This window comes from Acipenser ruthenus, chromosome 29 (genome assembly GCF_902713425.1).
Source record: "Acipenser ruthenus chromosome 29, fAciRut3.2 maternal haplotype, whole genome shotgun sequence".
NCBI lineage: Eukaryota > Metazoa > Chordata > Actinopteri > Acipenseriformes > Acipenseridae > Acipenser > Acipenser ruthenus.
Window position 1 is genome coordinate 4,322,480 of NC_081217.1, and position 26,924 is coordinate 4,349,403.

At 39.3% G+C, this 26,924-nt stretch overlaps 1 protein-coding gene across 1 annotated transcript; it reads left to right on the forward strand.

Annotated features, from left to right (window-relative positions):
* Positions 1–26,863, forward strand: LOC117428480 (collagen alpha-3(IX) chain-like). The gene is made up of 32 exons (XM_059003722.1): positions 1–274; positions 2,038–2,106; positions 3,649–3,684; positions 4,652–4,723; positions 5,864–5,917; positions 7,411–7,446; positions 7,829–7,852; positions 8,223–8,276; positions 8,625–8,678; positions 10,768–10,809; positions 12,440–12,496; positions 12,923–12,976; positions 13,084–13,137; positions 13,579–13,632; positions 14,095–14,148; positions 14,718–14,771; positions 15,379–15,432; positions 15,797–15,850; positions 15,975–16,028; positions 17,581–17,625; positions 17,788–17,841; positions 18,391–18,444; positions 19,973–20,026; positions 20,363–20,434; positions 21,201–21,236; positions 21,826–21,870; positions 22,276–22,308; positions 23,597–23,743; positions 24,385–24,439; positions 24,902–25,084; positions 25,331–25,408; positions 25,645–26,863. Exons 1-32 carry the CDS (start codon positions 209–211, stop codon positions 25,827–25,829), a joined length of 2,037 nt encoding a protein of 678 aa, XP_058859705.1. The 5' UTR covers positions 1–208; the 3' UTR covers positions 25,830–26,863.
* The last annotated feature ends 61 nt before the right edge of the window (positions 26,864–26,924 follow it).

Below are 26,924 nucleotides of genomic sequence, written 5' to 3' on the forward strand. Positions count from 1 at the left end.
CCCTCCCCTCTTTCTGTGTGTGATTTGAGCTCAGCCCCTTCAGCTGGAGACTCAGGTTTATCTGGATACAAAGTGAACGCATTCGAGGTCTGAGCTGCAAGGTGACGGAACGGTCCGTCTAAAACCGGGAGGAGAGAGAGAGCGAGAAGGAAAGAGAAAGGGGGAGCCGTTTTTTTAAGTTAAAATCAGAGCTGAGAGAACGGGAGCCATGGCTATCTTCTCGGCTCTAGGGCTGCTCTTTCTTTGCCAGCTGTTGACCCCTTCCTTAGCCCAGGTAAGTGCTAAATATCCACACAGGGTCTAAATGCAGAACGTGCAACCAAAGCGCACCAGCCGCAATGTACTCCTGTTAATAACTTTTTGAAAGACATTGTGGATTTCTCGGTCACTAATACCATGCATTTTTTTTTTCCTAAAGGGAATGTATTTGGGGATGACTTGATTTTAACGTATTTCGTTTCTTGATGGAATGCAAGGTTTTTCAGCATAAAGAAAGGGTGCGTCTGTTCTGTGTGCACATTACGGATGGTATTCAACCTGCCACAATGCGATGTTTGGCACAAGTTACGCTTCTGACGCTCACCAATGTGTTTAGCAAGCGTATAGTAGTCGAATTGTGGGACTGGATTAAAGTTTCTGGTGATATTGAGAGAAACTGCACAATATTGAAAACACCTGAATGCGCAGTCATAGCGGCTTACGTGTGGAGCAATGCGTTATAGGTTTAAGTCGTGAACTCCAGCAGCGAGTTCCATTGCAATTGCTGTCCTTGTCGTTTTCTCAATAAACTGAGGAACTGCAGGAAGGGTAGTCTTATCCAAGTTTTCATTTACGCAAATATATATATATATATATATATATATATATATATATATATATATATATATATATATATATATATTATATACACACACACACACACACACACACACGCACACATACGCAAAGCCTATACAGGCAGGTCTTTCTAATGTTACACTTTTTTAAAAAAATTCTAACATTCAAATGTGAAGGAATGTTTTGCATCCACGTTCAGAATCTGGAACGTTCCTCTCCTGGAGAGACCAGTAGCCATTATACAGTAACACCTTTGTTCATTCGGCTTGACGGCTGGGAGGTTTATACCCATAGGGATCACAGAAGCTCCATTTTCCTATGCCTTGTTTGTTTAATACTTTCTGCCTCCTCGACTGTAAAGTCAAACTTAAATGTATTTATTTTGTATCAGACCATTGTATTTGTTGCATATTGTACATTGGTCCGTGTTGTATGTTACATTGGGACAATGTTATTTTAAGTGCCTGCATAATGGTCGCTAATTCTGCACTGCAATATATTTACATTCTAAACCAAATACTACTTTATGTAATATTTGGTTTATAGTTTAATATCCGTTGTTAACAGGCAGTAAAATTGCTCAGCTTGTTGGAGTTTTCATGAAAATCTCTGTGTCACCTTTTATTTTTGGTTAGGGCAACACACAAGTATTAAACACTGTATCATTTAGTGCGGTTTTTTTAATGTGTTTTTGTAGTCGGTATTTATTCCAGCTAAACTAGCTTTTAGTTGTATAGTAATAATGGTGATTGATATATGTAGTGGTGCTAGATTTTATTATATTCTAAAACAAGTAGTTTATCGATTGAGTTAAATTAAGTAACTTGCTATTACAAACAAGCGTAGATTTTAGTCAGCATATAACCGATGATGGCAATTAACAGCAATACAATGTAGTATTTCAATAAGCATTTATACAGCGCCTCTCATGTCATCCCAGGCGATACTATAACAGGCAGTATTACTTTTCAATAATAGTAATGTAACTTAAAGATCTTACAACAACGTTAACACGTTGTATCCCGAAATAAAAACAAAGGCTAGGTTAGCCATACACAGACTTCTCAACGAGTTTACAAATCTGTCAGGTGGCATGTAGGTATCAATTAAAATAATAGATTCATTCAATTCTAATCAGAATATCCTGATCAATATGAAGCACGTCACTGATTGTATCGGTTCTGTATTTATCTGCCACAGAGACCCGGCCCTCGAGGACCAGTCGGCCTGCCAGGTCCGCCGGGACCCCCAGGGAAGGACGGCATTGATGTGAGTTCAGTGTGTGAGCGAGAAGGAGCGCGTCACAGGCTCGGCTTGAGAAGGAGGGAGGAGGGAGGAGGGAGGATGGAGGGAGGGGTGGAGAGACGAGGGTACTAGCGTATTTGCAGTTACTACAGCGGTTACGAGTCGCGACTCCTCACTGCTTCCGTTTAATAATGGGTATTATTATTATTATTATTATTATTATTATTATTATTATTATTATTATTATTGTTTAATATTCGTTGGCATATGACCTGGCATTTCCTTCCTGTACTGTTATCCATAATTTCTGCATCTCGGCCTACTGTTGAATTCTTATCTCATAGCCCTCACAAAGCCTCAATAGTAATACACATATAGAATATAGCTTTTATTGTTATATCAGGTGATTGGCCAACACAAGGGCACTATGATAATAGAGTCCAACATCCACTTCTGTGCATCATTTGCTTCAACTATATTAATTCAACATCTGTATATTTTTCTAGATTTAGAGACAAAATATGTCATGCAGTACAACACAATGCAATGCAATACAGTACAGTACAACATAGCCTTGTATAGTGACTTTCATATTGGAACTATATTGTGTTACTGTACAGAATTGTGAAATATATTGGACAAGGCAGTTGCTGCTTTTCATATGTTTATGAATATTGTTTATAATAGACTGTTGTGTCTTCTTCAGGCTATACAGATGTATTTGCATCTATGTATTTATTTAACAAGATGTCATAAATAATCATATTGACTTTGATATGTTTTGGGGTACTTGCATTATGATACCATCACCCGTATGTGCTGCTGCATTACAGGACTGGGACAGGACTAACATCTCCTTTGCAATGCTGTCCCGGAGGGGACACATAAACAGTGCATCATTAACCGCAGGCTGTTATAATACAGTAGAAGGATTCTTTTATCAGAATGTTTTGAACGCGTGGTATTTCAGCTTTAAAATTTAAAAATCACTGTACACATTTCAACTTGCATTTTCTATATCCAATAATTAATTGTACCAGAAAAAAAAATGGTTTGCCAAAATGTTATTATTATTATTATTATTATTATTATTATTATTACTATTATATTTATTATTATTATTGTATTGCAAAGGATAGTTGAATCATTTTTGGTCAATTTCATATTTGCTTAAACATTTAGTTTGAAATGAGAGGTCAAGTAACCATTGCATAGTAGGGAGACTGATCAGACTCTCTAAGAGTATTATTGCAACAATGACCTTCACAGAAGTTATTTGTTTTTGTTCTTTTAACAAGCTGACAAATCTCCGCCCATTCTCAATCACTATCCCATTGGCCAATTGAGCAGTCTGTCACAGGCTGTTGCCTAGGCTCCGCCCAGTAAAAGGCATGAACCTCTGCCTGCCCGCACCAGAAAGGAATATCCACTAGAAACTGTCCTCAGGGCATCAGATGATTCTAGGGCATTTTACCCAGCACTCCCTCCTTGCAGGAGACACTTGCAGTCAAGACGAATGCATTGCTGTTTCTAATTTAATGATTCATTTATTTGCTTCTTTTACAGGGAAAACCTGGTCCTCCTGGTCTCCCTGGCCCATCAGTAAGTATTTCAAGATGTAGAAAGTGTTCACGTGAAATACAGGTTTCCCATTGTAACCTGCTGTGTTTCTGGATTGACATACTGTAGCTCTTCTTTGGGGTCAGGCTTCAGAACTCCTTTGCTTCCATAGAGGCTGTCCACTCCTTAGCAACCACTGTTTAGAAATGTCTCTGCTCTCTAGAGAAATGCTCTATTATCATTTTCTTCTGATCTCAAAATACCAAGGAATGGCACAGGATCAAACCAAACAGATTCCCGACAGGATCACTTGTTGATATTTTATGGGTTTGTTGTTGGTGCCAGACAAGTTGATGGCATCTAAATGTTTTCCATGTAGATTTTCAAGACTAAAGCAGTTCTAATATCAGTATTTTATAACAGATTTTAAAAACTCATGACTTTAATGCTTGTGAATAGGGTCCTGTATCGTAAACACCACTAGCAGCAAGGTTTCTCACATTTTAGCGCTTGCACGTTGACCTTACCAAAATGTCTGCCAGGAATGCTGCTTTTCCCCTGGCAGCCATTATGGTGTGGTCCAATTAAAATGTAAATGCAAACAATCAGAATCTTTATTTTGAAGGTTTGTTGCCCCTAGTTTTAAAAATAAAATCTCTGAATTTGTATCTTACCATTCTATGGGGTGTGTGGACAAACGACAGTGAAAAAAGCAGACGCTGCTGTTTAGCATCCTTTAGTCTTGGCTGAACGTGTGTGTGTTCAAGTTTGGAATACTTCAATTTACCTCCAAGAGGCTGAACCCTTTTCTGTAGCGACAAGCAAAACATGCATCATGATTTTCCTTGTCAGCCCCTAAACGTATTGACCTTTGAAAGAACCCCCCTGCTGACTGAGAGAAAAGAAACTAGAAGTACAGGTGTAAGAATATCACTCCCTTACAGTACAAATCAATAAGATTAGTGATGACTGTGTGTGCGAACAGGTGTGATTCTGTGATGTGTTTTAGGGACCTAAAGGAAAAGCCAGTACACCAGGAGGAGCGGGACAGCCTGGGTTGCCTGGTCTTCCAGGCGTTGACGTGAGTACTCCACTTTTATTTTGTTTAATTCTGCTGCTGCTGTCATTACAACTGGGTTGCAACTGAGATTTGCAACAAGCACTATACATTATCAACAGGTCCTTTAGCATTTGTTAGATATGACAGCCAGTGTACTATCTGTGTCCTGCGTGTGTAGAAAATTAATTTGTCCATCGGGTGGCACTGTGTGCTATGCAAAAAAAAAAAAAAAAGGTAAATAAAAACACGTTAAAAGGTTAGTGGTTTTAGCCACAATTCCGATATTTTGAACTAAGTCATGTAGCAAATGTGTTTTTGTTTTTGTTTTTTTACCTAAAACATTACTGAACACATCTTTCAACACTAGAGGATTGCTAAAAATAAATTTTAATCAAACCATTCATGCAAGAACATCTGGAGAACAGCTCAATTTGTATCTTAATAACCTTAAAAACAGGTGTTATGTGCAAACACCTGAGTAATGGCGAGTGACATGACTTTGGTAGCAATCCTAAGCTTCTTCAGGGCATGTGGAATTTGTGCAGTTGGAGACTGAGGGAGAAGTGTATCCAAGAGAACACGTACTCTATACAGTAGAGCCTTGCCTATGAGAATGTGAATTTCAGACAGACTGAAAACCCTTTCCTGTTGAGTGCAGTGCTCCCCTGGCTCATGCTTTACAGCACAGGACACTTCAGTACATTATATATTAAAGAGTAAAGTAGTTATTTGGTGGGTTTCTTAACTGGCAATGTTAAGAATTTTGAAGAATAATGTATTCTTTTAAGAAAACTCCCTGTCAAGCTATATGTTTCTAGAGACCAGAGAACCTATGCTGCACCAGATAGAGGTTTTCACTATCTATTGTGCATGAAAATCGTTGCAGATCAACTTCAACCTGAACAGGCACATGCATCACAACGAAATATAGCTGGGCTATATGAATTCAACATCTCGATTATACATCTGATGATGGAGGATATAGTTTAAATATATTCTAAAGATAAATGAAGCCCTACATTTATTAAGGATTCGTGTAAATGATCCATTCCAGAATATGTGACTGCTGAAAGAACTCAAACCTAATTGAATGTGTTTGCAGTAACTTCAAGGGCATTTCTTTTCCTCCTGATGGTTGATGTCTGCTCTCTCTCGATGCAGGGTTTAACAGGTCAGGATGGCATCGCAGGTAAAGATGGACCCCCTGGACCCAGGGTAAGTACTTTCACATAAACCTTGAGCCATCATTAACAGACAAGCCCCTCACCATGACCTGCATCCACTGTATACATGGGAAGAATTGATATGCAGACAGGTGAGCAGATTCCTCCAATTACCCCCAGATTCGGACATCTATAAGGAATGTCCCAACCAAGTTTCACAATTAAATAAGCTTTTTGAAGCTTTCAATTTCATCATCACTGGATAAGCAGTTCTCTAGAAAAATGTGTAAATGTTAGTGTGACACTCAGCCAAGTTGTCAGACAGATAGACAGGCAGTCTCCATACACCCCCAGATTGTGAGAAGTAATTATCCACAAGGAATCCACTGAAGTTACTAATGGTGTTATGAATACATTTGAAAGGTAATTTATTGCTGTAATGTATCATAGTTGAGTGTTTGTAACAAACCCACTATGTGATTTTAAAGCCCTGGGGCAATCTGTAAGGTTTATAACTGTAGATATTAACATTAACAGGAAGAAATTCCTCTTCTTAAAAATGATGCTTTGCAAAAAAAAATAGATAAGTTTGTCTTGTGAATGAAGTTACAACACAGGAAGTTCTATAAAATCTATTTGACATTGTTTAATTAAAGAAGGTTGTGACAGCAGAGTGGTTAGCAATCAGAGGACTCCTTCACTACGTGTTAGGTGGGGGTTTGTTTGTGCAGGACTCTCGGGATGGATTTGTCAAGCTGCCGCTAGATCTTAGCTGGATTCTTTTTTAATGAGGGCCACTTTGAATTGCATTTGCCTTGATAAGGTGAAGGGCTTCGTAAGCCTGTCTGGAATGTGCACGCTTACTGCTAAAGTCTGGAAATCGCACAGTTTCAACACTTTTTTGCTTTAAGACAGCTGCTCATTCCACAAAGCAAATGCCTTCTCTTATTATCGTTACTTAGAATTGTTATTGTGTATAAGAAATGAATGGAACAAAACTCTTTCTGAACTGCACCGTACCGTGACCCCTTGTTATTTCAGGTTTCTAGTCATGGCTGCTAGACCATGCTAGACCACTGTATGTAAGGGCCTGTCACTAATAAATGACCCAAAACAACTGGGGAATCCATTGGGAATTTCGATTGATTCCATTCTATGTCCATTGAAGGAAGTTTAACAAGTGCGGGTTTGATTTGTGTTTTTCCAGGGCCTTTTCTTTGAACTCTTGGGTCATTCTTTAAAAGGGGCACTTATGACCCGACATATGGGTGTAAACACATTGTGGAATTTCTCATGACCTCCCCCCCTTCGAGTGAAAAGAACACCAGAGCCCTGCAGTTAGCTCTCACTTTCAATGCTGCCGTGCTGTCCACACCAGCTTGGTTTTCACAAGCAAATGAAAGAAGACCATGTGGACTGTATGTCAGTTTGAGTGATCCACTTCGGTGACACCAATAATAACCTGTATACCATTCGGCTTTATTATTGGCTTTTATTGGTATTTACTTCTTGGTATTAATGCTGTGCTCTCTGTTTCTTTCAAAGGGGGAAGAAGGACCTGCAGGGCCCGGAGGGCCACCTGTAAGCATTATTATTATTATTATTAGTAGTAGTAGTAGTAGTAGTAGTAGTCGTAGTAGTAGTAGTAGTATTGTACTATTGCATCATTATGTGGGTAACGTTATAGAAGTCATTAACTACCGAATTAGCTTTTCACTTATAAATCTGCTGCCCTGTGTTGGGTACATCTGTTTGGAGTTGATTGGTTCTAAGTCCAATACACAAAATGTGTTTAATTAAGAGCAGTAGACTGTTTGTGTTAAATGTCCAATGAAGGACAGCACACATATGTCTAGAATGGAACGTGCTTTCAACAACCACGTGCCTAAAGCGCCGTGGTACTTAATGTCGGAGTGTATGAAAAACGAAATCACAATTAAAGCTGACATTTCCTTTTTGACAGGGAAGAGGGAGACCAGGACCTCCAGTAAGTGTTTTTTTTTTTTTCTGCATGCCAGCAGTTGCATTTATTTTCAGGTCTACAGGATTTTATGATTCTGTTTTTTTTTTTTTTTTTGCTGACTCTCTAAACTTATACTATTGCCAATTGAGCCAGTAATTCTAGGGCAGTTATCTAACTTAATATCCTTAATGTCTAGATCTTAACAACACTCGATCAAAAACAAAATAGCATCTTGAAATGAACTGCAACAACCATGTCCTGACCTTTGACCTGCATCTGTTTTAGTGTAATTAAAATTGGTAAACAAAAAAAAAATGAACCGATCTCTACAGTCTACAAAAAAGCGTTTAATTATGTATTTGTTTATTTATTTACTTATTTATTAACTCTTTAGGGTCCAGCCGGGGCAAGTGGACTTCCAGGCGGATTGGGGCCACAGGGACCGACAGTGAGTTCAGTTTAATGCTGTTTTTAATTTTATATAACTTTATACCTTTAGTGTGTTCTGCAAAGTGCCACATGTATGTCCTCTGCATCTTTGCTCACTACTGACATCTGCTGAGAGTGGAAGGGACTGGAGCAGATGCTACAGTAGGTCAAATATTTTTGTGAAAATAAATGTTTGTGTTAACACTGCAGTAAGATAATCAACGTTTTATATAAAATAATCAGTGATAAATAAATCTAATACTAATACAGCAGAACCCCCCTTATACTTCTATGAAAACTGGAAACGTCACATGCATTCAAAATGCTATGATGATAGCAACTGATCCTTTTTTTTTTCTTCTTGTAGGGGCCTGAAGGACCTCCTGGCCTTTCTGGCCCCCCTGGTCCTCCTGGACCTCCAGTAAGTTTTATTACATTTTAAAATGTTTTGCATTATAAAGATGATAAGACATGTTCACTTCTCAGGCTGCAAAAGTAAAGACTGGCCACACAATCAACTCACTGCACCTCAAACACAGGTTCATTTGCAGGCAGAGCAGCAGTGGGTATACAGTCCAGTATACCTCTAACACCCCCGTGTAGCAGCCTGTAACATAAGTGAGGACAGGCAGGCAGACTTCTTACCAATAGCCAGAGTGAGAAAGACAGAGAGCTCCCCAAGCTGGGGATTGCTTATGTAACATTGGGAAGAGAAATAAAGTGGCAAGGACGTTGACCTGTTCCCCAAAACAGAATGGGGAGACCAGTCATGGGTGTTACAAAATCTAAGATATAGAGTAGATATAGAACTTCACCATGAGGTAAGTGCCATGTGACAGTGACAGTCCACGCACTGGTTACTCACAACACAGACTACAGTGTTACAAAGGCTTAGTATATAACGTACACCAATGCCACCTGCTGGACATTTAACAGGTTGCAGAAAAAAAGAAATTACTCAAACAACAAACCACATACCAGAGTGCACCAAAACAGTCACACTATCCACCTTATTTACTGTGCATTAAAACTATTTTATGGGTCTTGACCCAAAATGAATACCTTGTAAGAGTAATACCACATAATCACATAAGTCAGCAGTTGTTTGCAAAGGCAGCTCCTAAGAAACCTCCCAGCTGCTGTTGAACCATCCCCTGTGTCTCCTAGTCACCTGAAACCATGCAGGCAAAACATGGGGCAAAGCTGTTTAAGGGTTTCCTGTTACTATAGGATATTGCTTTCACAAAGTACCATATTCTTTCATAACAAAGAATCGGAGATAAGCATAGCACGTTGAACTCAAGATAGGGTTTATAGTAGCACTAAAGGAATTTATCAGTCCTTTATTGAGTCTCGTGATGGTAGTGGACAGACTTTGGAAAGGGGTGATCTTGGACACTTATCACAAAGTAATACCTGCAGATGAACAGCAGTGAAAGATTGGCAAACAGATCACAAGCAGCACTGTCTCTGCAGGCAAAACAGTATTTTATTATGGGTTTTTAGCAGGAAAACAACTGCTGGCATATGAATGTGGCTGCATATTAATTACATTGCAAATACACATCCACCTGTCTAAAAACAGTCGAATCACAAATAAATGTTGATTTCATTAAGAAATATAATATAATTGTTTATATAACATCCATAGGCATGAGTGCTGTGTTATCTGTATAATTAAGTGTAATTGAGAGTCACTTAGCTTAAAGGCGCACAGAATCACCATATTATCTAAAGTGTTACACCAGATTTCATTAACATTTTCAGTTTTGTAATTGAACTAATTTGTGTGTGTTGCGGCTGAGGACCGATTATCAAAATGAATTCATATCCAGTTAGGTTGTGACTGCCAAGTTACTGGGGACAGTATGTCAGATTGGATCATTACCATAGAAACCAATTAGCTGATGTATCTTAATGAGAGCAGCAAGCTGTTCCCTGCAACTCGTACACAAAACAAACAATACGCTCCGAGAGTTATTTTCCTTAAAGCGTGTCTATCAAACTAAATAAACCCTACCTGTCTTGCAACGCCCTTGACTATAGAGGTCTCAAAAGTGCTGTTTCAAAAGAAACATGACATCACAACCAGGCTTTTTCATTCATTTTAAAACATCTGGAATGGAAAGTCCTCAGTTTGCTTGTGTCTCTTCAAGGAAATCTGTTCTACTTGCACTTCCTGGATCCTCCCACCTCAGCACTATGTTGGGTCGAAGCATCTTACAGGCTGCAAAGCCTGTCAGTCATTAGGGGAAGGAGCTGATTGGTTGCTAACAGGAAAGGTGGCTCTGAAGGGGTGGGGACAGTTTCACTCTCCAGGTGAAATGACCATGAAGAAGATTCCATAATATCACGTTTTAAATGAAGAGACATGTTTGCTTAAGCATAGATTTCTGTCACAGCTAGGATGGAAGGACTGGTAAAGCATACCTGAGAAAGGTCTCGTTGAGCTGTGCCACTGCACCGGGATCTCCGTGGCTCCAGAGGTGACCTTTCTTCTCTGTTTTTAGGGCCTCCCTGGAGCTTTTCCTGATGGCAGTGGAGATGCTCTGGTAAGCATTTATTATTATTGTGCAAGGTGGAAGTCTAAAACCTTCACAGTAGTGTAATGCCTTTATTTATTTATTTATTTAATTGTAATGTATTTTGTATTTGCTTCTTTAAGAAATTATTAAAAGTGTTAATCATATTTTGTTAAATAATGTACTGTCCTTTAATTCAACCAAATATGTAGGTTACAGCTGGATATTATTAAAATAAATTAAACAAAGGAACAGTAATCGATTGCACCAAAATGAAAATTTGTTTAAAATTCATTAACTCACTTGGGCAAGTAAAGGATGAAAAAACAAAGATGATTTCAATGGCGTGTCGCTATCAGTCAAGATGAAGATTTAACAGAGCAGTGGGGGGGTCTACAAACAGTACATCACGTGGGAACAGTACAGCACAGTTCCAGAGTTAATAAACAGCAACACTTTTGTTAATAGTAGTTCTTTGGTTTTTTTATGATTTAGTATAAGAAATAATCGTACACAGTTTGATCATACAGAATCCGAACAGCTCCAGATGACATCTCTTATAATAATAAGACTGTTACACGACTAATACCTTCTAGTGCGGGACAGGCACCCATCTGCCACTAAAGAGAAGGTGGCAATATACAGGAACAGGGGTCATTTTTGTAAACTACAAAAAATGGAAACATTAACAGTGAAAGCGTTTCCATTTTTAAATGCCCTATAAAAGTTTACCATAGTAAAAGCATTGGAAAGTGTAATAAAGCATAGCGAAAGCATGGTAAAGCCCAGACAGGTAACGTATGGTAAAGCATGTTAAAAACCTTGGCAAACCATGGTAAACTGTGGTGAATGCATTATATAACACTATGGAGAAGCTCTCTCATCCAGTATGGACCGGACTTATTAAAGCCCCCCCATGCTTACTTTCCTGGGTAGACAGAGGTGTCTGTTCAGTTGATCTAAACCAGCGGTGTCCAACGTTGTCCCTTCCACTCCTGGTCTTTGTTCCAACCCTGTTCTAAATCGTTTTCTTGAACCAGTTAAACCTGCATCCTGACCCTGAAGTAGTTCATTATGTACCTATTAAACCTGGAGTGAAATGACCCTCCAGGATCGGGAGTGGACACCAACATCATTTAAATCAATAGAAAAAAAGGAATGTTTCAATATATTTCCATACAGAAATGCACCAATGAGACTTGCATGCAGTGTTAAATGTTTGATTTTCATAGGTGCACATGTATAATGTCTGAGTGGCAGTAATTAGACCCGCCGCTGTTTAGATCAATGGAATAGACCCCTGAGTCCCTGGCAATGTTGAACTCCACCTAGCAAACGCTGTGTAGTCTTTCTTAAGTGGGCCTCCTAAACAGGTCAATTAAGTCCCCGAACATTGAATGCATTGGGGGACTAGCAACACCTGCAGACCGACCGAGGGGAGCTGCTCTATAGTGTTACACCTTTCAGAGAAGTTTCAAAGTTAGGAAAGTTAGTGAACTTCACCCTGAACATTCTCAAGGTGTTTGTTTCTTTTTTGTTTTAAATAAACAGGTGCTAGGTTAGCTGTTACAGCTAATGCTTAGGGATTTGTTTTTTTCCTGATAACCCGTAAGGACAGCGATTCTATTTCTTGACTTTATTGTATGGTCTCTTTCTGCAGTGCCCTGCTATCTGTCCTCCAGGTCCCTCTGGACTTCCAGGGATGCCAGGATTCAAGGTAATGAACAGCCAGCTCGCTTTCCTTCATACTGGCATCACATCATTTACAAACTTAATAAGGAACCTGGAATGGGGCTGGATGAGTTGGTTGACAAAGCCTCAGGGTTATTAACCCAGTTGGTTATTAATTCACCTGAAATGCCCAAGTGCAAGGTTGTTTTTTGTAAGCCATATCATTTTTTTAATTTTTATTTTTTAATTCATAGCAAATACTGCCATCCAATGGCTAAATGTATTTTTCAAGCATTTTAAAGATTCCTTAAAATCATAACAACATCTTTAGCAAGAAGACTACAGAACATCATTAAAAAAAATAATCCACCAAAATCAGACAGGATTTATTAAAGGTCGATACTCCACAGAAAATATAAAAAATCCAATGACTTATGTCTCTAAATTCACGTGTCTCTCCTTTGTGTTACAGGGTCACACAGGTCACAAAGGTGACAAAGGAGAGCTTGGAAAGGATGGATCAAAGGTAAAGAGAACAACACAGCAGTCAATGGAGTGAGGGTGGGATGGGTTGTTTTGTACAGTGGCACATAACGGATCAAGGCTCAATACTCCTGATTTCTTTCATTACAGGGAGACCCGGGTCCCCCAGGTCCACCTGGCATCCCAGGAACTGTTGGCTTGCAGGTTTGTTTGTCCTTTTTCATTTTGTTTGCGGCTCTTGCATTGATGCCCCCCATAGAAGCATTAAGAACCAGCAAACTGAGGGATTCCGGTGATTCTGAATCTCTGTTAAGTGGTGAGCGAGGCAAGGATGAGTGTTATGTCAAACTCGTCATTTCTGTTTAGTTTCAATCAGGGGGTGCTATTGCTGTAATGTGTCGGATAAACCCCTTCTATTTAGTCTAGTTCAAGTTTTACTGTGCTACTGGAGGTGCTGTCTTTCGAATGAGACTGACCGTCTCCTGGCAATAAAGATCCTAGAGCTCAATGTCTGAGAGTAGCACGTGTGTAAACTCAGATGCATTGGTGGGGATGGGGCATCTTTAGAAAATAAAATCTGTGCTGTGTTTTTAACTTAAATATGTGGCAAATACGTTGAATTAATGTTTGTTTGTTATCCATTAGGGTTCTCGAGGGTTAAGAGGACTTATGGGTCCAATGGGTGCAGTCGGCGACCGGGTAAGTAAAACTTAAACTGTCAAAGGAATATGCGCCATTGCTTCATCAGTTGTTTGCAATGGTTTTTATAATATTGAAGGGCCAGCTGTCTATAGCAGGAGTGTCCAGTCATGGCACTTGAGGGCCATTCCCCTGCAGGTTTAACAGGCAAGGTTAGATAATGAATCACTTTGTGGTCTGGGTGAGCTTTACTTGGTTCAGTTAAACAATTTAAACAGGGTTGGAACAAAGACCAGGGCTGGAAGGTCCAACTTTGACCACGCCTGGTCTATAGTAATGGTTCCCCTGTGTTTTCCCCTCTTTATTTGATCGGCAGTTAATAAAGACCTGTTTTGATACAGTATTGTTTTCTAAAATTGATTTTCTATTAAATGTATTGTTATATATTAGGACAGTGTTACAATCAGTATGCAGCAGGGTGTGCTTCCTGTTATTAAGACGGGTATTGTGTCTTTTATTCAGGGTCGACCTGGTTTCCGTGGTAACCCTGGCAATGCTGGAGTCATTGGGAAAACAGTAAGTGTGTTTTTATACACGGAGTCAAATCAGCGGCCACAGAAAAGGCAGAGGTTTTTAGATGTAACCCAGCCTCACCCCCAGAATAGCTATGAAAAGATGAATAAAGAAGGAATGAAATAGGATCAGTGGGGTCTACGGCTGGTGCCTGGGCTTTGGAACTGACTTGGTGTAGTGATGCAAGTGTCACAATATGATGTACGCCAATTTTCTTTTTCTTTTTTTTAAGGAAAGCCCTTGAAAATGTTTTAAAAATCATAATAATAATAATAGTTATTTTTCTAAGTCATCCACACATGGAGACAAGTACAAATGAAAATGAACATCCAGATAAACTTTTTTTTAATCACCTTAAGACACTTCCTCAGTGCTGCCCACCTGCCCATTTTCTCAGTCTCAAGTTGTTTATGTGTTTATATAGAAATAAAATAAGGCCCTGTCTGATGGATTGTGTTTGGCAGAGTGGTGTTGCTATGGTGAGGTCCTGTATACCCTAAAGCAGTACCCTGGGATGTACTGTATTCTGTGGTGAGCCCCATCATTTCTTTGGTTTTTTTTAACAATTCCAGGGTGACACAGGAGAGAAAGGACCAGAAGGATTTAAAGGACCAAAGGGTGATATTGTGAGTAAAATGATCGTTTTTACCCCACTACATATGGAACGTCTTGTGATGTCACACATCATCAGATCAAAACAAATGAAAGTTCAGATATTTAAAGTCATTTTTACATAATAAAAGTACATATAATCAGTTTCATCACAATTCCAGTGAAGACCACATTGTTAAAAATAATAATTCACATAAAATGATCAGAGAGCAAATAAGTACGCAGCCTTACACCTGAAAACACCGAACCAGAGTGACGTGTTCTCTTGCAGTCTGGGGCGTTGCATTTTTATTTTTAATAACCAACAAGATGTTAACTTATAAACACTATAATATAATAATACAAAAAACAAGAATTATAATGTTTTAAAAGAATATTATTCAGCAATATTTATAGCTGAATAATATTTACTCCCCTATCAGAGTTAGAACCCTAACCCAAACCTTTTAAGTAAAGCGAGATTTAATTGGTCATCTGTTACATGGGGAAACAAGTGAATTGCCCCTTTTTACTGGGAGGCACACTTCCACCATAGACTAGTGCTGTCATTATGGGTTGAATGCCACTCTAGGTATGACCTTTGTCACACAGTCGTTCACACTGTGCTTTATGTTTTTCCAGGGAAAGCCCGGAGCGAAGGGAATGCCAGGAAGAGCTGGAAGTAAAGGAGAGCCTGTAAGTTGCAACAGGAACGATGCCCATCACTGCTGTTTAGTTGGTAGTAGTAACAATCATTATTGTAGTCACCTATGTAAGGAACAATGGGCTTCGTAGTGATATTTCTTTAACAAGCTGTTCACAAAAAAAAGTCTTGATCTTGAAATCAAAAAGGTGTTCCCAACTATTAAATAAACCCAATGGTAAAAATCCCTGTCATCTACATGCTAGAGCATATGGCGACGGGTGTATTGGGAGTAGACTTTCAACCCCATGGCTCACCTGAGTGGAGAGAAGAAGAGGGATAACTCCATATCTCACAGTAGCACAATGAAAATCTGATGGACAGCATGTTCATCTTAGTTTGTTCTTTACTTTGAAGGGTATTCCTGGAAGGGATGGAAAGGACGGGACGCCAGGCACTGATGGAGACAAGGTTGTTAACTTTTAAACAAATAGACAGGAATATGATTTCATAATCATGTGTACATTATAATATACATGGCTTGATGTAAGCATATTCTTGTTTTATTAGTAACAGTGTTTTTCTCTGTCACCAGGGGGATTCTGGACGCTCAGGAGTCCCAGGGGAGAAGGGACCCAATGGCCTTCCTGTAAGTGTGCCTGGTAGTGTGCACCGATGTAAAGGACAGATACAGAGATTGGGAACATTAGAACTATGGGTTGGGTCCTGGATAAAATGTTTTTGATTCCATAAGGTACAGCAGGATTTTTCTTGGAGATATAAGACTTCAAAGGAATAGTCATGAGGCAGGTTAAGACAATACTAGACTCATTTAAAACTCTACAGTCATGGAGTATCTAACTTCAGTGCATTACTTCATTTGTCCTCTTCTTGTCAGCCTATGATATGCATCTTCTCTTTCCCCTCTTCTGTAACAGCACTATGTATTTCCGCTTCCTGTCACATGACTGTATTTCATATTACTGTCTCAATTACCGCCATGTTGGTGCTTTCATAATCGAATGTCATGCTGTAATATAAACAGCAATGTGTAACTCTATGAATACTAGTAGTGTCACTCAGACCCTTTCTGTAAACCTCCATAACACAGAGCCAAAACTTACCAACTTTGAAAAGCAAGGTTATATACAGTATTTGAAATGAAATGATACTGAAGTACTGGGGGAAGGGGGGGGCTTTTAATGGGAACACTTGTGGAATTGGTGTCAAGAAAGGGGTTCTGATCAGCTGGCATGATCATTGTGATACAATCATTAATGTGGCAATCCAGTTGAAACGACCTCTGTGAATCTAATGAAGATTATTGCTGGTGCTGATGTGCTGGAACACCAGATGCACAGATCTGACCTGAAGAACAGGCTTGTACGTGGCAGACGTATGGTAATGATGCATCATCCAATGGAAATACAACACAGATTAAAGAAAGAGTGATAGTGACAGATATAATGTCAAAGGAACAAGCTTCTTCATCAGCAGATGACACTGCACTCTGTAACAGTGGAATAACTGGTGTCAACCAATTCTAATTCAGTGGATATCCCAACCATGGACAGGTATGTTCAAGACAGCCTGAAGAGGAATACAACATGGGGCACCTCGTCTGTGGTGACACTGGACTATTCTGTGGGTTGGCTTGCACTTTGGGTATGGCAGGATTACAACACAAGCACTTTTGTGAAGAGGTTCTTTCAAGATGTCAATGGTTTACCGGACTAGGAAAGAGCATCACCAGGCCTCTCACATGGACCCCACAGCGCCAAGTTTGACCGTGCTTAACAGCCTCGTTGGGATGAACTGGAGCAATGGTTCCGGGATTCACAGCTGACCCTGAGGGTGTTTCCTAGGCAAGAAGATACCACAAAACAGCATTCCAAAAACGGGTTGACTTTGTGTTCAGACCATTGTAAATGGTTGCCCTAAAACCTATTGACTACACTGAACCCAAACAAGTGTTCATATATTTTAAAATCCAACCCATGTATTCAGTCAAAATACATGATAAATAAAACTGCATGTTTTAGGTTATGTAGTCCTAGTTAGGTCTGTGAAGAAGGTTAGTCAAAACATGTGTCTACTTCATTTAGTTTCTTTTAGCTTTACTGCACAGAGTATAATTGACTGTTAAAGATGCTGTGTAATCGTAACAATACAATCCTCATTTTTTATTGTTTTTATTTCAGGGATTACAAGGAAAGGCTGGATCCAAAGGCTCTAAAGGAGAGAGTGTAAGTAACACAACGAGCTGGTCTCCTGTGTGCAAACAAGATCTTTAATCATCTTAGAAATGTCATATATCAGTTGCTGTGGCATGGAATGAACTGTCATTTCTGATCAGCATTGTTTGATTTTATTTGAACTGTTATCTGATTTTGTGTTCTTTCATTTAGGGTGATCAAGGAGTGACGGGAGACACTGGTCCATCTGGAGAGCCAGGTATTCCTGTATGTATCTGATGGGTTTTATAAGGTCTTTGTGCCAACCACTAGCACTTTATAGTCATAGGGGCTGGGGATATCCATTGAGGGACATGCTCCAAATAACTGACCAGGTTAGAAGCATGATAAATGTATGGGCTGTTAGTGGGAGAGCACACTCACCTCTGCAAAGAGAAGCTTAGGGTTCAAAAAACATAGTACTGTGCACCCATCTCCCAAACACCACATGGTGCCTGGGAACATTTGAGAGGGCATTGGTGTTTAATTGCTAATGTTTCACAAGAAATCCACTTAAAAACACAATATCCACCTAATGAACATCATATCTACGTAAAATAAAACAAAAATTCTGTGATACAAGTAGTAGTACTAGTGTGATTATCTCAATGTTACCTCCTGATCAAGTTTTTTAAATAGCCCCATTCAGTGTATCTGAATGGTCGTGGGTATATATCATAAAACATACTAGCATCTTGGGATCTAGTAGAAAACATTTCTGGAAGCATTGTTATTAGTTCAAATGACTCATTTGGTTATTTGTTTGTCTTTATTCAGGGAGAAATAGGTATTCCTGGAGAAAGGGGTGAGGCTGGACCTAGAGGAATAGCAGTAAGTAAGGACATCAGAGCTTCATAATAGTGTGTTAGTGTTCACAGGGACAGTATCTGACAAGTAGTGTGGTCGAGAGGTCAGAGCAGAGCTCAGCCACTACTCTCTCTGAGTGGGACCTAGAGAGATGTGTAGCCCACAAGTGAGATCTGCCAGCTTGGAACCCTGCCTTCAAATCCCAGCTCCACTCTAGAGGATACGGGTAAGAGATGGTTACTGGGTGCCAGCTGTTTGGTAACCCAGATCCACTCTTGTGAACCAGTTTTCAGGCAACATTTTGTTCTTTATTTTTATTTCAAATGTACTGTTACAGAAAGAAAATACTGGAGGTTTATGACTTATCTGGTAAGGTGTAGCTGTATGGTGTAAAGTGGAGCTGTTACCAAAAAAAAAAACACATTTGTCAATATAGGGTCCCCAGTGGCTAACCTAGTAAAAACCCATTGCTGGGTGAGTCATGCAAGCAGGGTTCGACTCCTGTTGGCGCCGAGTTGGCAATCTTGGCTGGGGGCACACTGGGAGAGCTGCATTGGCACCTGTGCTGACGCTGGTTTGGGAGAAAGTTGGCTGAAGATTGTTTACCACACTTCAGTGACCACTAATAGTTAGGAACCCCACCAGTCCAGCTGGAGACCTCCGAAATTACATGAAATTTGATAAACTGTAACGTAATTCAGAAACATTGCCAGTTTGTTTAGTACAATACAAGATGTAGATTTTTTAAGGCTTTACAAATATCAGGATGCAAAACTTGTGCCAGATAGTCTAGATGAGAAGTAATTCAGCGAGGAATGTGGAAAGGCTCCGCGCCACTGTGTTTTCAGTGGCTCTCCGTACAGAAGAGTCTTTGTCCAGAGTCCAGGGGGAATGCCAGAATATTTAAGATCTTCCATCGGCTATGGGAATTCCCAGAATGGGTAGACTGCCTATTAACTTAACCCTGCATAGAAATCGAATAAAACACTGCACCATGTTGGGACAACTCTCCAAAGTGCATTTTATAAAACCCGACACACATGATGTGAATCATCAAATAGATAGCTATGAAAATGGGATCTCTCTGCTACTGGGATCCTCTTTTCCTGTGATATGGAGACAGCATAGCCGAGGCAGCCTGTCACCAAGCTGAATGACTGATTCCAATCAATTGAAGCTGACTTTTTATAATTAAAACTAGCACCTTAAAACAATGTACAAACTCGTCACATACAGCAATAGCTATATTTCGAATGTACTTGGTGACTGTGTTTTAACTCTGTAGACATCTTCAGTTAAAGGGTCCAGAAATTTTTTTTATTTTGCTAAATGGCAAGAGAAGCAAACCTGCACAATCCTCTCGTGTGTGTGTGTGTATTATTAGCATCTGTTTCCATGACAGCACATTGGTCCCTTAAAATGCCGCTGTTGCTAATGCATACCTTGGTCTTGTGTGCACAACGTGGCAGGGTTACGCGAGTGATGACTTTGTCTTTGTTCAGGAGTTCTGCTCTTCACTGGATTGTGTTGTGTGTGTTTTATTTTTCCTCAGGGTGGGATTGGCGCACAAGGAGACCTCGGACCTCCTGGTGTGAAGGGTTTCCAGGTCGGTCACACTTTGTTTGAACTTTAGAGCAGGGTTTTCACTGTCCCTTTAAACAGACCAAGCAGATACAGGTGTTGTCAGAAACACATCATTCCAACACAAGGTGGTGATACACCCGCATTATTATCCCCTTTACAAATCAAAAGGTAAACAGTAACACCTGACAAGGGAGGTAAAGAGGGTTGGCTTAAAGCAGCCATGAAAATAACTTCATTTAGATTTGATGAAAATGTCACAAAGTCTAACAGCTTTTAATGGGGTGATTCATAAACAGGATTGCTAATAATACATCAATATATTTGATACCATTCTAGATTGTTTTCTGTGCGTTTGCAGGGAATTAAAGGTGGACTTGGGGACCCAGGTTTGCCTGGACCGACTGGAATCCGAGGAGATTTTGGTGAGAGGGTGAGTCAGACACTGCACTTTCTATTAACCCCTGCACTCCCCTCCCATACAGAAAACACTAAAGCACTGACACAAGCCTGTCGTCAGAAAGTACAGCGATCTCTCTATCATCTGTAAGAAGTAATGCACTTCAATTTAAATGGTACATTATTTTACTGATAAATGGATAGAAATGGTAGATGAGATGCAAGTCAAAGCTCTCCGTATTTCATCTTGGATGGATTTCTCTACAAACAAACACAGCAATTTAGGAGACATGTTTTGTAAAATTACTAAACAAATAGAAGTACCATTTACTTATTTTTTTATCAAGTATTATTTCCATTAGTGAAGTGAATACTCCTGTGGATCACTTGCAAAAGCACGAGACACAGGCTGCTTCAGAGCAACAATGAGCTCTCTGTGCAAAGCTGTGGGAGCAAGTTCAGCATGGTCATATTACACAGACAGCGTTTAGTAGGGTTTGCTTCAACATGGAGCCAGGTACGATGAGAAGACCTAACACCAAGGAATACCTCGCTACCTAGTTGCCTTCCTGTACACTGTAAGTTTTTAATGTGGGGGGAAGGCGGTCTCATGACATGTGCTCTGACTCTGAATGTGAGAACAAAGTGAGTCTTTATATCAGGCTCTCTCTCGCTCTCTCTCTCTCTCTCTCTCTCTCTCTCTCTCTCTCTCTCTCTCTCTCCAGTCACATGCTGCCGGGGTCCTGAATGTTATTCTAACAGACGTGTGATTATTCGCTTTCTCTCTTCCTCTCTTCCAGGGTCCAGTTGGAGCATCAGGCCCCAAAGGTGACCCGGTAAGAAAACTTTCAGTTGGTGACCTCATTGACCTTTTGCCAGTTTAACTCCTTCATGACAAGTGACTAGTTACTCTCTTCCCATGTTTTTTGTTTTTGTTTTAAATAAACACTTTGTGGCATGGTGCTGTACTGCAGGTGAAGGGGAAAAGTTCAATCTTAAAATAAAAACAGTGGTTAACTAAGCATGGTGAATACAAGCCTTGTCTTGGATAGAACTGGTTCTGTTCTTGTTCACTGTAACATACCTCTAACTGAGATGTCAGTGTTTGTACATTTAGATTCACCCAGAACTCAACATAGGGTTGTCTGAAAACCAATTGGCAATCCTTAATAAAACTGTCCCATAACCAAATGGCATAGACAGTTACGATGACCACCAATAAACACGCCCTTCATAACATATTTGATCAATGCCTGCAAACTGATCTACTATCTAGCTCACCAATGTACCACAATGCTAGTGTAACCATTATAGCACATCAATCAAATAATGAAGCAGACTGATGTATTAGCAACTTTGTAGGCTAAAAACGTCATATGCAAAGACGATATATAATAATGATCTCCTGGTTATTTCCCCTTTTAGGGTATTGCTGGCAGTGATGGACTCCCAGGAGATAAAGGTGAACCGGTATGTAAAGTAACTTGCTATTATCATAAATGTTACAGAAAAGCTTGCTCCCTAAACCTTACAGTTGTTAGTAAGATGATTGTGAACAGGGTTTCACCAGCAGTTGGCTGTATTCGTGAGTTAGGAAATGCATTGTGGCCCTATGCGTTATGAATATGTCATTATTCCAGTGGCTTATTAATCTCCTGGTGCTGTGGATCATTGGCTTTTGGAGAACTACAATATAAGTGTTAATGTTAACATGGCGGACCTCAAACTCAGACTTGGGTTTCAGCATTACAAGGAATGGTAATATGCATTCACAGCATTTGCCAATAATATAGGGTAGTAAAATGAATAAAATGAATATGTTTCAGTTGTTAGTATGTTTATCAGTTATCAGCATATTTATATATTTTTTTTCAGGGTCCTACCGGTCCAGTTGGTCAGAAAGGAGAGGTATGTTTTTATTTAAATGTGTCACTGGTCTGTTAAGTAAACTGTCAGGAATGTCAAAAAAAAGTATTATCCTAGATACCTTGTTCGAAAGAAAAAAAAAATCTCTTATGAAAAGTGAAAACTACTGGGGAAGTCAGATTTCTAGTATAGTGAAACTATTTGGTATGCCTCAGAAATGATTAGGTACAGACATTGGAACAGCATCTTTATTCCACATTTAAAGTCATTGACTTATCTTTAATCAACTTTACTACAATGTTATCACCTTTTATAATATAATATCAGGCAGGAAATGCTTCCCCATGTACAGTATGATAGAAAGTATAAACTGTATCCCAAGTAAGCACTGAATGAAGCATTAGTGTCTCCCTGCTGCCCTCTTGTGGTACAGAGGTAGAAAGCAGAATATCAATTAATGAAGAAAATATACAAGGCTCCAGAGCAAATTCCAGGTTTAACTCGATGAATGGCTGGAATTAATTGATGTTTCAGCTTTATTAATGTGCGTTCCAAGTCTCAATGGGAAATAAATTATAATTAATGCTGCAGAGCTGAAATGCAACCCAATTAAAGTAATTACTTCAAGCACACTGATGTATCATACTGATGTGCTTTACTCATTTGATTTAGAGTTTAAATGAGCCTCATTAAAAAGAACAAACACAGCTTAATTAGGAAAAATAGTTCTTTAAAATATAGGAAAGAAAAAACACCCTTGATTTTCTGAAGACCGATTTTAGACTAAATATCATAATTGTAAAACTGTTAGATTTGATAACAGTTGCAAGTACAGAGCAACACAAGTACTGCTAGCTAGTATGTTTGTCCTTACTTCCTACATAAACATCTACAGCGTGTTCTATTGCTGTGGTGTTTGTGGATCCAGTGTGTTCTGAAACCAGCTTGGATTTAGAAAATTGTGACAAGATGTGGTGAGAGTTTGAAAGGCTAGTAAACAACAGCAAAACAATCCTTTTCAGATGAGTCAACATCTTAATTCTCCGGTTCATGCCACTTGATTTCTGATGTTTGTACTCCTGTGCAGATCAAGTGAATACGTTGCGCTGTCAAATACACAAGTCTGTGTGTTAGCAAACACCATTGTACAGTCACTACAGAAGTTGAGAAATGAGAACCAAATTAACAGTGGGTAAATGCTTTTTGATTAAAGTGTTATCTAAAGAGCTTTATTTAAATGAAATCAGTTCGCCACCACTATCCAGTTCCATAATTCCACCAGCATTGATACAGTTGTCTAGTTTCTGATTTCTGTTTTGTCATTTTACAGTCTGGGAAACTTGGTGAGTTGGGACCAAAAGGCTTTACCGGCCCTCAGGGGTCTATTGGAGCAAGAGGGCCCCCTGGCAAACCTGGCGTCATGGGCTTCCAGGGCGAACAAGGTCTCAGCGGCATTGCAGGGAAAACTGGGGTTCCTGTGAGTAAACACTCCGAAACATCCCTACATCAGGGGGCCAGCTCTCCCCTCTTTGAAGGGATTCACCCTTATTTTAATATACATGCATGGGGGTGGTAGGAATGTTTTAAATGGAAAAAGAGCAATTATTTCCAATTAGAGATCACTGACAAGATACTGTGTGAAAAATCTGAAACCCCATAATATTTCATTAATATACTGGTATCTTACACAAATATGGAAACAATGCATGTTGCAGTTAGTGTGATGCAACTGTTTTTATTCTGCATCAAAATCTAATAATAAAACAGGTAAATCATGACAACTTCAGCTCAGTGAACACACAGAGATACAGGCTAGTAAACCACTTTTATTTATATCCCCGAACCTGTATATATGGATGTATTAAAGAGCATGGATGGATTGGAATATCGACAAAAAATGTCAGTAAATGGTTCTGTATGAAAACAGGCTTTTACATACCTAAATTGATAAGTAGCGTAACAATTATTAGTTTCTAGCAAATAATAATAATAATAATAATAATAATAATAATAATAATAATAATAAGGCCATTCCCATTTTATTTGACATGCTTGATTATTTGCCTCTCTCAAATTGTATTTTTTATTTTTATTAATAGACTCCTTTTTCCTTTCTAGGGCAAAGTGGCAAGTGAACAGCACATCAGGGAGTTATGTGGCGAAATGGTCAATGGTGAGAATGAATGCAATGTTTCTCAATATTTTATACACCAGAGTGTCGTTTAAATTGCTTACCAATGGCAGCACGAACATCACGAGCCACAAAGATACAGTATAGGTGTGCTGATAATTCACATTTGGCCATTTCTTATTTGGTATGTGAAACAAAACTGTAATATTGCATATATTAAATTTCATGTCACTTCTGCAACAGCTCATTGCTGTGCATGTGAAAGTCTGTGTGACAATTTCCGATAATGCTGACTGTCCTTAATAATGGCTTTGTTAACCTATTGGTCATGGGCAACCCAAGGTAGTCTGTGCTCTAAGAAAAAAGATAAAGCAATCGACATTGAATGACACACATTTCTTGAGACTTTTGACAATATAAAAGCAGGTAACCCCCAGGTTACACTGTTACTACATATAATGTCTTGTATAAATTCAAATGTCTTTGTTTTCCCTTCAATTTCAGATCAGATAGCCCAGTTGGCTGCTAACTTGAGGAGACCACTGGCTCCTGGCATGGTGGGTCGCCCGGGTCCTGCTGGGCCCCCAGGACAGACTGGCGTTACTGGCTCAATAGGGCATCCCGGATCCCGCGGACCCCCAGGATACAGAGGACCTCCAGGGGAGCTGGGAGACCCTGGCCCCAGAGGTAAGAAAGATAGGGGCAGGAGAGAGGTGGTACAACTGTACATAGAAACAGCACAGGAGGTATCTTCCAATAATCAGGTATATCCAGGCTTACTGCACATAGCAAACAATGAATTAGTAAAAACACACTGTAAAGCATGGTGACTTGTAAAATTACTGTAGAAATGTATCATATTAGGATTTCCAAGGGAAATGTTGATTTGTTTCTACTCCCTCCCCCCACTCCCCCCACCCCCCAACACACAAGGTGACCTTGGTAACAAAGGAGACAAAGGATATATTGGCAAAGGTATTGATGGACCTGACGGAGACCAAGGGCCTCAAGGTAGGTGGAAAGCAACAAATAATGTTTTATTTATCTGTAGATATTAAAAATCTTTGCACTGTTATAATGGTCTAAGTATTTATATTAAGTGATAATATTGTATAAATACAGCTATGGGTGTCAATATGGATTTGAATGCACATCATCTGGTAAAAGCACAGCCGTGTGGTGTGCAGGGTGTCAGTGAGATAGTCCTAGCTGTCCTAGTTGTAAACCATGTTTTCTTGTGCTCAAAGGGGCTCCTGGTGTAGCTGGAGTTAGTAAAGATGGCCGTGATGGCGCTTATGGTGACCCAGGTTACCCTGGCGAGCCTGGAAGAGTCGGCTCAACTGGGGCTCAGGGAACATCTGGAATCTGTGATACATCAGCCTGCCAGGGACCTGTCGCAGCTGGGAAATCAACCAACCCCAAAAATCATTAAACTGGGTGAAATCAGACAGAAAGAGTGAGTGACTGAATATTTAATAACAAAAGACAGTGGGAAGAAAGGAAGAGTTTAAGGCTCCTCCACAAGGCAAGTGGAGAGAAGCGAAAATATAAAGAGCACATGAACAACATTTCAGGTCCCTTAACCACCAAAAAAGTCACCTATGAATGCTCTACTGAAAAGGTGCTAAAAAGACAATTCTTGAGGGCTTTTTTTTGTTTTGTTTACAATATTTTTCAAGCTTTTGTTTATTTTTTTGTATAATAAACTCCTGCCCCTCCCATCCCTCTCATGAAACGGAAGCCCTGCTACCTTCAACTCTCTCTGAACGTCTTTGCAATAGTATTAGAGCTTGCATTTTGTGTTGCCTGTTTGTGGAATCCTTATCTCTTCTTATTAGGAGTTGTGAAAGCTTACCTCAAAAAAGAATCCCAAAAACTCATTTGTAATACAATTTCTGTACAAGAGCTTTAACTCTGTGAAGGGGCTTTGTATATATATTAAGAAGAGGGTACACGTATTTTGTATAGTTCCTAAGTATATCTAAAATAACATCACTTGCTAGACATTCTGACCGTTTTCTTTTTTTTTTTTTTTTTAACAACCCCTGATGTTTTTATTTTTCATTTTTTGTTTAATACTGCAACAAATCTCCCTTTTAAACGTGTAAAGAAATAAAAACATTAAAAATGTCTGTGTGGATGCTGCAGCAAATTTTACTATTCATTTTTTTTACGTGTTAATTTGTTTAATCTTCTTTAAGTGTTATTCATCTAGGCAAATTAAACTCCACATCCACTATGTAATGGTTCTGTAACTATTAAATATACATGATTTTAAATAGTATTTATTATCTGTGGGTGACTGTATGTACAGTAAAGCTCTATAGCATCATATGTTGTAAGAAATAATGAATAAAGCCACTTTTCAGTAAAACATTACTCTGTTCCAAACATCAATAAAAGTCAATGAATTTGCAAGTTATAAATGGAATTTCCACACTTACACTTAACAAGCAAACAGGAAAACAGCTGTGTTGAGTTTTTATTTTATTTTTCAATGTAAATACAGTTAAATGAAAAGCATGCA

What these genes read in the sequence shown, in the direction of transcription:
- LOC117428480 (XM_059003722.1), top strand. Translation starts at nt 209, where the DNA reads ATGGCTATCTTCTCGGCTCTAGGGCTGCTCTTTCTTTGCCAGCTGTTG. An exon ending in CAGGGATGCCAGGATTCAAG is followed by an intron (nt 12,497 to 12,922) that starts GTAATGAACAGC and finishes TTTGTGTTACAG; the next exon opens with GGTCACACAGGTCACAAAGG. An exon ending in CAGGGAAAACTGGGGTTCCT is followed by an intron (nt 23,744 to 24,384) that starts GTGAGTAAACAC and finishes TTTCCTTTCTAG; the next exon opens with GGCAAAGTGGCAAGTGAACA.